Below are 11996 nucleotides of genomic sequence, written 5' to 3' on the forward strand. Positions count from 1 at the left end.
GAATCGCGCGCCGATTCCCCGGTCGTCGCACCACGGACGATTTAAATTCACCTACTGAAGGCGCACCTTTTTCATTTCCAGCCGGGCTCGCTGGCGCGCTCGCCGCCCCCGCGCGTGCGAGTAATTTATATTTTACGTTCTCCGTCGCGCGCGCGCGAGTCCTGGCCGATTCATCTGGCGCGATATATTAGTTCGTCGCGTCTCTCTCTCTCTCTCTCTCTCTCTCTCTCTCTCTCTCTCTCTCTCTCTCTCTCTCGCTACGTGTCGCACATTGCAAACCGCCGGGAGAGCGGTGCGCGTCGCAAGAGGGCCGTGCCTCTTATTAGGGGCGAGGCAGGAGGAGCCAGGGAAAGGAAAGAGGTTGCGACGAAAATATCGCGTGTTAAATTTTCTCCGACGAGCAGAGAGAACTCGCGTCCAATTATCGGCTTGAGTTGCGGTAACGTTAACGATGATAACGCGATATCGATTTTCATCGCTATCAATTACAATTTATCGAGGATACAGCGCGGGTAATATGGATATAATATGCCCGTGCGACCACATGTATGTGCGTGTAATATAATAATCGATCGGAAATGCGTAACACGCGGACATGGGTGGACCGAGAGCGAGAGCGAGGGAGAGAGAGAGAGAGAGAGAGAGAGAGAGAGAGAGAGAGAGAGAGAGAGAGAGAGAGAGAGAGAGATAGAGAGAAACGAGGGCAACGAGTCGGAGTGAGAAGTGACGGGGGAGAGGAAGATGAGAGAAAGGGAGAAAGAGAGACAGAGACAGAGAGAAAGAGAGAGAAGGGCAGGCTGTTTTGATGAAAAATAAATTCGACAGTAATCCATTAGACACGGCGATGTTCCGTAACGCGTCCTTACAATTTAACGCTCGAATAAACATCGCGGAGTGTCGTCGCCGTCGCAAGTCGATTTAATCGTCCGAGTTGGCGGCAGCGATAAAGTTTACGCGCCGTCGCGGAAGGATAAGAGGAACGACCTGCAAATATAACAAATATACTCGCACAGTCTGCCGTTTCATTCGCTCGATACACGCTATTGATAACCGCGAGCGAGCGAGCGAGCGAGCTCGCGATATCTTAGCAGATAGTCGGCAGTAACTTAACATCGCGGGCCCTCGATATGTTTGACGTCGAGTGCGACTCGCGAATATGTCAACACGACGCGCGTTGTTAGTTATCCCTTATTTGTCTACGATGGCAAAATTACTCGGCGCGTAAATTAGTATCCGTTTCCATTTAAACGGAGGGGTCGCTTAATTGATTTAATTGCGAGCGAGTTCCGCGAGTGACCCGCGCCCGCGCGCGGCGCATGTAACAACGCGACAATTATTCATTATTTTGGCGTTGCTTCACGCCGCTGAATCGTTTATGGCCGCGTAATTGCACCGGGCGTAAATTAATATCCGCGCAACGGCAGCGGCGGCGTGGATTAAACGCAGAAGACACGATTGCGAATACATTGCGAGCGCGTAGCCTTGAGGATGCCCACCTCGTTTCGCTATGCGCACACGCGCGTGTGTATGTGTGAGATCGTTATTGATTGATTATCACCAGTCGTCGCCGCCGCCGTGTGCGTAATCAGTCGCAGACGCGCGATCGCTCCGGTCAATGGATCGATACAATGCGTAAAGGTAGGTCCAGACTTGTGTCGCATCACCGTATCGTATCATGATCGTGAATCGTAATCGGCCAAGTGCGAACGAGGTTGTATCGTTTTTGCATATCGTACCTGCGTATTAAGGTGATACGCAGATATGATTCGATTACGATCAACTCGGAGTTAGTATTTAGTTTTTCACCCAGCATGCGTTTGTATCTTTAGTTCCACGTTACCTCCCGTAGGGATAATGTTTTTTCTTCATTTTTCTTCAATTACAATATTGTTTGCAGGCATAGGCCAGACGCGAAACATTGAATAATTTATTGTCGGAGGACAATACGCTCCCCCCTCCCGACTGTGGGCAGGAAAAACGGGTATATATATTATACACGAATAGAAAAGAAAGATTGACATTATGTGGTCGGCGGACAATTGGTCCCCCCCTCCCTCCCGACAGTGGGCAGAAAAAAACGTATATTATATATGCAATATATTGAATATAGACCAATTGCCCAAGCTAACTGGCTTGGGCAATGTGCCTCCATCGTCAATATCGCATAAACCAGTATTTTAATATAGGACATTCGTTTTACAGGAACAACCTACTTAGTGACCTAGTTCGCAAGCAGCTACGCTGGCCTACAACTAATCTATTGAAATTCCGCGACATACACACTCGATTACATGATCCTACGTGACATACACACCGATGACACATCCGGCCGGAGGAAGGACTTGTAAGACGCTGTATGCACAATTAAACCGGCAGCAGGTACGAAGATTACGCACTCGCCCTCTGCTTACAAGATAGCCGCGAATTATACGAATAGATAGAAAATAAGCTTATTGCCACTACAGTTTATTAAAGTGAAATCGTGTCAGTCGTTATAAAATATATCAGCCGTGAGCACGACGACGGAGGACATCCGTCGCCGCGCCCACAACAGTCAACATTCCACACGACCACACAACAAGCACATAAAGAGGTAGATAAAATAAATAATAAATAAATAAACATACAAATAATAATATACAAAAGATTCAGTCCGTCGTCTTAAAATACATTTTTCTTCATTATTTATTGAAGAAGAAAAGAAGGAAGACACGGCGTTGGTGGATAAAAACAATTTTTTTGAATCGCGAAGTATACAGCGACTCAAGTTTATTGCGTGACTTCAATCTGTTAGTGAACGGTATAAAAACTTCACAAGGATGTCGCCCACTGAGTTTGAGTTTACTTAATAAATTTGGTTGGAGAACAAATTTCTAAAAAAAAAAAACACCACATTTAGGAAAGCAATACCTGTGCAAGAAAGGTTAGCCACAACTTTACGCTTTTCGATGATTTTTATGCAAGTCTATCAGTTCAAAGTCTCCAAGCAGACAATCAATGAAATCATCCCCGAAGTTTCTTCTGCTTTCATTGATAAACTTAAGCACTGTATTCAGGTATGTATAATTCAAATATAGAGAAAACGTTTTTAATATTTTATCATGTGCAAACGCGCGCAACCAGTACGTGAATATCTAATTATAGTTAGAAATAGCTTGATGTTATACATGATAATTAGTAGAAGCAATACGCTATGTTTTATTTATTGCTTTGTATAGTTACTTAAAAAGACATTTTAAAGACATTTATTCTATTTAAAGCTATATATATTTTTGCAAACTCACTTGGGAAGCTCGTCACTATAGCGAAAAGAAAATATTGGATAAGAATATATATTCGATGTACACACTATGCCAATATTCCATCACCCTCATTTGTTACAACTACATACCAAGTTTTCCAAAAGTAACGGACCCCCTCCCCTATCTCAGAATCTATGCATTATAGGGAAAAATGACTCGAACAAAAGTTTTAGGATTCATAAAGTTCTGTTTTTTTGTTACCTCAAATTTGTTACCTCAAATTTCTAGTTACCTCAAATTACCTAGACTTCGACCTTAAAGGTCATTTGAAGGTCAACTTGCGGTTTTTAAATAGGAATTCTTATTTTTTATTACACTGTTTTTTCTACCAATTAATTTGAACAACTGTTGTCTAAAATATTTTTTTATTTGCTTAATATTTTTTGAGATATTTGAGGAAAACTTGATAACTTTTTCAACATTTAACTTATCAATTCAATATTTAACAATATCTCGCTATTTGTCGGAAGAAAAAGTGGTACTAGACTTTCTTGCTTTATTTAGTCTCAAGAATATATATTGTTACAATAGTGCTCTGATTTTTGTTAATTTGATGATTTTTAAATTTCCAAAAGTCAATAAGTTAACAAAAATTCTGAGATAGAAGGGAGTCCGTTACTTTTGGAAAACTTGGTATCATAATCATACATATATGTCAGGTTTCTCAGTTATTGCTACTGTCAGTTGGCGCTACTTCAGTTGGCGTCTTAATATATCGCTCCTTTGTACAATAAAACAATGTTTTTTTGTAGAGTGTTATTACAGTTATGAATTTTACTTGTAAAAACTTGTGTTAAGTATATATATCTTGAAAAAAAATAATAATTTGAGTTTGAGATTTCTAAAAATAACACAATACGTGTTGCGCGTGTATTTGGCGCTTTTTTTTATCTTTTTGTTTAGAAAGGTTTTATATTTTTACATGTATCTTGAAAAAAATAAGAAGTTTTATTTGCAGAAACTTATAAAGGGTGTCTCAAAATTCACGCAAGAAGTAATTTTGATAGAAAACACAGGTTTATAATTAAAAATTGTAAATTTTTTATTGATTCATAAAGTATAGAGTATAGGGTTATGTATGGAACAGCATATCAGGTAAATGGCCTCCACGGCTTTGTTGGCACATATGCACTCTTTTGTTGAAATTTTCCATGACCATTTTGCATAAATGTGGCTGAATTTCGTTGATACAGCGCTCAATTTCCTTCTTCAAGGCGTGGGTGGTCGTGGGCTTGTTGGCATAAACCTTAGACTTCAAAAAACCCCAAAGAAAAAAGTCCAACGGCGTTAAATCGCATGATCTGGGCGGCCTGATCTGATCACCAAAACGGGAAATTACACGACCAGGAAATGACTCATGCAGTAATTGAATTGTTTCTCGGGCTGTATGGCATGTGGCACCGTCTTGTTGAAACCACATGTCGTCCACATCCATATCTTGCAATTTAGGCACAAAAAACTGGATTATCATGTCGCGATAGCGAACACCATTAACTGTTATTGCCTGACCAGTCACATTTTCGAAGAAGAATGGTCCGATGATGCCTCGAGCCTCCAGTAAAATCCGCACCAAACAGTGACACGTTGTGGATGCATTTATTTCTCAATAATCACTCGTGGATCATCTGAACCCCAAATGCGACAATTTTGTCGATTAACCAAGCCATCAAGATGAAAATGAGCCTCATCGCTGAAGATGATTTTGTTCGAAAAATCAGCATCCACTTGTTGTTCCATAATCCATTCAACGAACTCTCTTCGCTGTGGCCGTTTACCCGATATGCTATTCCACACATAACCCTATACTGTATACTTTATGAATCAATAAACAATTTACAATTTTTAATTATAAACCTGTGTTTTCTATCAGAATTACTTCTTGCGTGAATTTTGGGACACCCTTTATATTACGTACATATATATCTTGAAAAAAAAAATAATTTGAATTTGGCACACATGTATTTTGAAAAAGAATAATTTGAGTTTGAGATTTCTAAAAATAACACAATACATGTTGCGCGTGTACTTGGTACTTGTTGTCTTTTTACCTTTTTGTTTAGAAAGATAAGTTTTATATTTTTACATGTATCTTGAAAAAAATAGTAAATTTTACTTGTAAAAACTTGTATGTTATATATCTTGAAAAGGAAATAATTTAAGTTTAGTATATATGTTGTATACACATATATCTTGAAGAAAAAAATTTGAATTTGGCATACATGTATCTTGAAATTAATTTCAACGACGAGCGCGGCAGATTGCTACAGTGAATACCCAATACATTCGTAGCGCGCAGCGAGTTTTTAATAGCAATTGTATCATTTTTCCCGACACGTATTTTGCTCGCGTCACTCAGGCGATGGACGAATAATTGCAACTCATGTCTTATCCTTCATATTAAATCTAGTAACGGAGATATTTGTGTTTCGTGATCACATCGATCGTTGAAATTTAGAATGTCAACAATTCTCTCCCGACACACACGCGCGTGTAAACATATTTATATTTCTTATATTAGTGCCTCTCGAATTAACACCGAGTGAACATTAATACTGAATTTGCAAGTAGACGTTTATATATCTCAGAGAGCTGAGCTGCCAAGTTTCGAGCATTGTTTACGAGTTAATCGTGCAAATAAAGTGATTATAAACATCAATTATACACACACACACACACACACACACACACACACACACACGTGCGCGCATACATGTCACGATGGGTGAAAGCAAGGTACTCAACAAGTTTCCCGAGCCACTCGCAGAGGAAAATTACAATCAATTTTTCAATCCCAATCTTTGTCACGTTTGCAAATCGTCGAATGGCGGCGCATTGATGCCGTGTAATCGGTGCTGCATGATCTTTTATTGTTGCAAGCAGCACAAGACCATGCATGAAGAGTCACACTCGCCGATGTGCGCAGCCATAGAGAGGTTCACATCGTTCAGACCGGAATGGAACACTCTTTGCTATAACTTAGAAGAGTGGACGAAATTCCGGAAGGCACTTATGACATTAATTCGATTGGAGATAAGACGCGACCTGAAATCCTACGAAGTAGAGATGCTCATGTGCGCAAAAGCGTGCCTGATTTGCAAACGACAGATTGATCTGCGCACTTGCATCGTGTGCTATTCCTCCAACTACTGTCGTGATCACGAGTTGGCCTTCACAATGCTGCACAAGCCACGCTGCGAGGGCCTGCTGTTATTACTGAACATAAATGTCGCCACGATGTACAGCAATATTTGTACTTCGTATCCTGCATTTCTCAAGTTCGCGCGATTCCCTGACAAGGCAGACTCCTTCCACGACATGAGGGCTTTCGTTAATGGTTACATAGTCCCCCGAAGTAACAGAAAAAACTTAACCTCCAAGTGGCGATTGAATTATTATGTGTATTCGGAGTATGTGTCGGGTCCGTTGACGTTGCATCATGCGTTTGAGGAACTATCCTCACTGTGTCTTCTGCAGATTGACCATAAATGTGTCGTCCATCTTGTAGCTCCGGATGTCGTAGATATAGAGGGCGCTCCAGCTTGGGAGCTCCTCTTGCATCTTTTAAATGTTATAAGCAGACTCTATGTTGTAATGATCAGACCAGACATTGATCTCATATCGGGCGAGCGGAACAATCTCTGTCGCAAATGCTCAGCACGCGGTCGGAAGCTTTACGTTGAAAATGTGTCAGAGTCGTATCAAGACTACGTGAGCTCGGCCTCGTACAAGCAGCCGAACGTCATCGTAGGATTTCAAGTGGAATTTAATGACAAAGTGACATGGCTGAAATCTCTATCAGCGATATTAGCTCAGAAGTGTCCGTTAATATTAACCACAAACTCGGAGAATCAGTCAATGGAGATCGTAGATAAAGTCTCAGCAGCCGCGGGCGTAACTAGGAAACTATTTCTTTTTATAAAAAATAAGTTCCAAGGTTGCAGACCTTATAGGGACTACGAGACTGGTGGGGTGTTTTACCGAAATTCCAACTTAATTATATTTTAACGACGATTCTAATCACATAAGCGCCCCGACCGAAGATTGACGTTGATTCGGGGTGTATGATTGCGCCCCAATTCATGAATATTATTGTAAATTATACACTGATTGGATAGTGTTGGACTTGGTTTCTTACCGAAGCATGTATTCAAGGACAGATAAATCGTCCTCCTTCCTGTCTCTCTATAAATGTGTAACACATTTCTACGTGCGACAGGAGAATGATTGCCGCACGCACAATATGTTATGCTGTTAGTCTGAACATTTTCGGTGCAGGAGAAATATTTGATACCAGCAACGGGCGTACGCCAGACTCTGTAATTCAAGTTGTACGTGCAATGATTTCGATGCACCTGAGGTGTTATATTTTTGCAACTCCTCGCAGGACGCCACATTCATAGTCAGGTTCATGCATACACACAGAACACAGTATGTAATTGTATTGTTCTTTTCTGAAGGAAAGACAATTCGGATGCACTGAGGCCATGCTCTGAGGCCCAGTGCATAATCTCGGTTTTGTAACAATTATGTAAGATGATCATGTAATATTATATTCATGTAAGATCTTTATAATAATTACGCAATTTTAATAATTACATAATTTTAATAATTATGTAAGATATACCATAGTAATTATTAAGAATTATGTAATATAAAATATACAATGTAGATACAACAATGTACAAAATAATAATTATGTAAGATCATGTAAGATCATGTAAGATACTCATAATCATGAAAAAATAATCATGTATGATTATATATTGTGATAATTATGTGATTTTAATAATTCTATAATTCTATAATTAATAATTCTATAATTTTAATAATTATGTAAGATATATTATGGTAATTATTAAGATTTTTATAATAAATAAAGTAAGGTAAAATATAGATACAAAAATGTAGAAAATGCATAAGATGTAGATGCACAAATGTTTAAGTGAAAATTCACGGGCGTTGATCGGTTTTTCAAACAGAGTTGTAACAATAATCATAAAAGGCATGATTGTCGATGTGATTGCATTAATTTTAGCGGCATATATATGATAAATTCAGTCTCTGTGAATAAATTATTAATTTTTTTACGTAACATGTCTTCGACAACAGCTGTATTATTATTTCCATCATCCGTTTCGTACAAGTGACGATTGAATAATTGCGATATATTTTCTATATATTATGTTCGCCATGCTGTGTATTTGCAGATATTCATAGTTTGTTATATAGTTCATTACAAGTATATGTATAAAGGATGGAAAAAAAAGTCGCATCTCCTGAATAACTTTGAAAATATGATAGAGAAAACTGTTAAACGCAAAAGTTGTAGGGTTTTAAATGACGCATCACATAGCAATACTACGAGTACGATTTAAACAGCGTTGTTCAACATTACGAGAAAGCCACTCTGAATTTTTTAAGTAGAAATCCCAATTTTTTATCATATCGATAATCTTTTTTCACCCATCAATTTAAACAACTTTTATCTAAAACATTTTTTATTCGCTTAATATATTTTGAGGTATCTAAAAGAAAACTTGGTAATTTTTTCAATATTTGGCCTACGATAAATATTTGGCAATATTTGTCGGGAGAAAATGTGGGATACTAGTCTTTTTTACTCTATTGGTCTTAAGAATATGCTGTTGCAATAGTGCCTTAATTTTTGTTAACATGATGGTTTTGAAATCTTCAAAGGTTAACATTTCTTTCCATCTTGCATATTTTGAAAGTTATTCCGGAAGTCCGACCTTCCTTCCTGACCCTATATATATATATATATATTATTGATAATAATATATTGAAGCTCCGTTTCCGAGAAAAATGGGGTTTAAAAGTCTGTTGTGTATGCGTAAACTTTTGACGGAAATTCAACAAATTCGATCAAGCCGCTGTTATAATTTTCTTCGAACGCGGTACAATGTTATGGCTTATTTACAACGAGGGTCATCGTACGTACCGTTGTATTGAGCCATCTAACATGGTGTATAGCCTAAATTACCAGTTTCACGATCAGTTTCAATCAAACGAGCAATGTGGCGCGATACGCTAATGAAGAGTATGCGGATACGGTCCGTGCATTAGGAGCATGTTACAGAAACACATCTGCTGCAGTAAATTATTATCATGAACGATATCCTAATCGTGGGCAGCCAGACGGGCGAGTTATTACGAAAGCGGATTGAATTCTTAGAGAGAATGCTTCCTTACTGGGCGACGAATTCGTGACAGCGCAGAAGATAGAATCCTTCGGGCAGTACGTATTGATCCACGCTTAAGCACAAGAAATCTTTCTTCTCGACCTGCTATCTGTGGATGTTCTTCGCCGTGTTCTTCACGACTGCAAGATGTGAGGTGCAGGCGGCCGCAAATCGGGATTTTGCGCTACGCTTAAGTTTCTGTCAGTGGTCGCTTCAGCAACGCGCTACTGATGCCGAATTATTTATCCCGGGTCTTATGGACTGACAAATCCAACCTTAGGCGGCATGGAACATTCAATGCTCACAATACAGCATTTTGACCGGAAGAAAATTCTTGCGTTGTGTCAGAAACGTAAAAGAAGAAAGATGAAGAATGTGAACGTGCGCGTTTTGAAACGGTAAAAAATAAAAATCGTAAGAAATGGAATCGTCGCATGTTTTGCCGAACAATTTATTAACGGATGCAACTTATCCGCGCATTTGTTATGCGATTAATTATCTATATTATTAGACAGTGTATTTTTGTCTGTTAGGAAAAATTTCTCTCAGCATGTTAAGTCCACAAGCCACTTTATTAGAGAAGTACTTCATCTTCTAAAAACGAGAAGCCTACTTGACATCTTTTAATTTAATTGCAACTTTTTATACGACAAAACGGCCAACGTCTTCAATAATAGGTATAATTGAATTAGAAGATAAATGTTTAAAAATAGTAATTTTATTGATCTTTTTCTTCAAGGATAAACTGAAAATTATTCCTCATAATAAACGAGTCTTGTATCGTATTTGAAGGAAATCACAACAGCAACTTGTGATGAAATTGAATCTGTCAAATTTCGGTGTATTGTACGTGTATTCAACAGATTTGTAAACTTATTTTTTTCCGAAACGCAGCTTCGTAAACGTATGTTCTTGAAGAAAAACAAACTTGCACTTGCAGGAAAACAACGCTATTTATTAAACGCTCGTATAGGTATGAAAAAAAATAATTATATAATTTTATGCATTATAATATATCACACACACACACACACACACACACACACATATACACACACACACACACACACACATATACACACACACACACGTGCACACGCAGACGCACACGCACACGGACACGCACACACACACACACACACACACACATTAATTGTAATTTTAACATATAAATATATTAATTGTAATTATCTTCCTTCTCTTTATTATTTTATTCGTTATTATTATTATTATTATCATTATCTTGTCTCACATGATTTAAATGCTACGAGCGCACACTTGATTCCGATGTAAACAATGGTAAATCGCGTTTACGATAGATAGAAAATTGTGCCACACTCGCGACGCTTCTTAAGAGACATCGCGTCGGCAACGCACAATTTCATAAATCGCGCATCTCTAGTTACAAGTCCCAAAGAGCGCGCAAAAATAAGCAGCTGGAAACCAACGCCCTCCGAGCGCGTGCTCAATAGAGAGAGAGAGAGAGAGAGAGAGAGAGAGAGAGAGAGAGAGAGAGAGAGAGAGAGAGGGAGGGAGGGAGGGGGGAGAGAGAGAGAGAGAGAGAGAGAGAGAGAGAGAGAGAGGCCGGGTTTCACAGAAAAGTTTCGCGCGGGCCTCCCATGCCCGTTATCTATCACTCGAATAAACGCCGATGATACGTCAGCTCAGTGAATCATTATTATCCATCATACCGACGAAAGATTCGGCCGTGCGATATTACGTCGAATCCATCTATCATTACCATCTATCAAGCGGCAAGAATCCAGCTGTCGCGCTGTGCGGCGCGAACGAGCGACAGCGAGAGGGAAAGAATCGGCGAGGGAAAGAGAGGTAGAGAGGTAGAGAGGTAGAGACAGAGACAGAGACAGAGAGAGAGAGAGAGAGAGAGAGAGAGAGAGAGAGAGAGAGAGAGAGAGAGAGGACACGAAGAAGGCGCAGAGGCAGAAAGAGAGAGAGAAGAGAGACAAAAAAAAGAGGAGAAAATAAAGAGAAAGAGCGGTGACAGGAGAGAGCGGATGGAATAGATAAATATCGGGTGACTCATTACGCGAAGCGCTGTTGGACATAAGTGTCGTTCGTTAGGCCTAATTGCCCTGTCGCGGTAATTAAACTCTCGGGCCGCGGGCGTGTCAGCCGGCTTTTTAATTTATTTCCCAAAAACGCGCGCGTTACTTTGGACTTCTCTAACGACGAGTGCACGGCGAGAAACAGGAACGGTACGGGACAGAGCGAGAGAGTGAGGGAGAGACAGGCAAAGGGACGGCAGGATGTAGCTCGTAGAGGGACGTTTAATTTGTGCGTCGAAATCGAAGTCGCGTTGTCGCTCGGGATTTTCCCATGGCGTTTCCACCACGATCTCCGGCGCCATTAGCTTTCTCCGTTAATGAATCGGTTTAATTATTCCCATGCTGACCGACCGCTCGTAGCGCACGTCGTCGGGTCCGTCCGATTGTAGCTTCACGAGGCGCACGTTCTGGGGGAAACTCCGGGATCC

General features: G+C 39.8%; 1 protein-coding gene across 1 annotated transcript; it reads left to right on the top strand.

Moving 5' to 3' along the window:
* Positions 1 to 6020: 6020 nt before the first annotated feature.
* LOC105186205 (uncharacterized) lies at positions 6021 to 7307 on the top strand. The gene has a single exon (XM_011146287.1). The coding sequence runs from the start codon at positions 6021 to 6023 to the stop codon at positions 7305 to 7307; it is 1287 nt and encodes a 428-aa protein (XP_011144589.1).
* Positions 7308 to 11996: the final 4689 nt, after the last annotated feature.

Source organism: Harpegnathos saltator, unplaced genomic scaffold, assembly GCF_003227715.2.
Source record: "Harpegnathos saltator strain DR-91 unplaced genomic scaffold, Hsal_v8.6 scaffold91, whole genome shotgun sequence".
NCBI classification, from domain to species: Eukaryota; Metazoa; Arthropoda; class Insecta; order Hymenoptera; family Formicidae; genus Harpegnathos; species Harpegnathos saltator.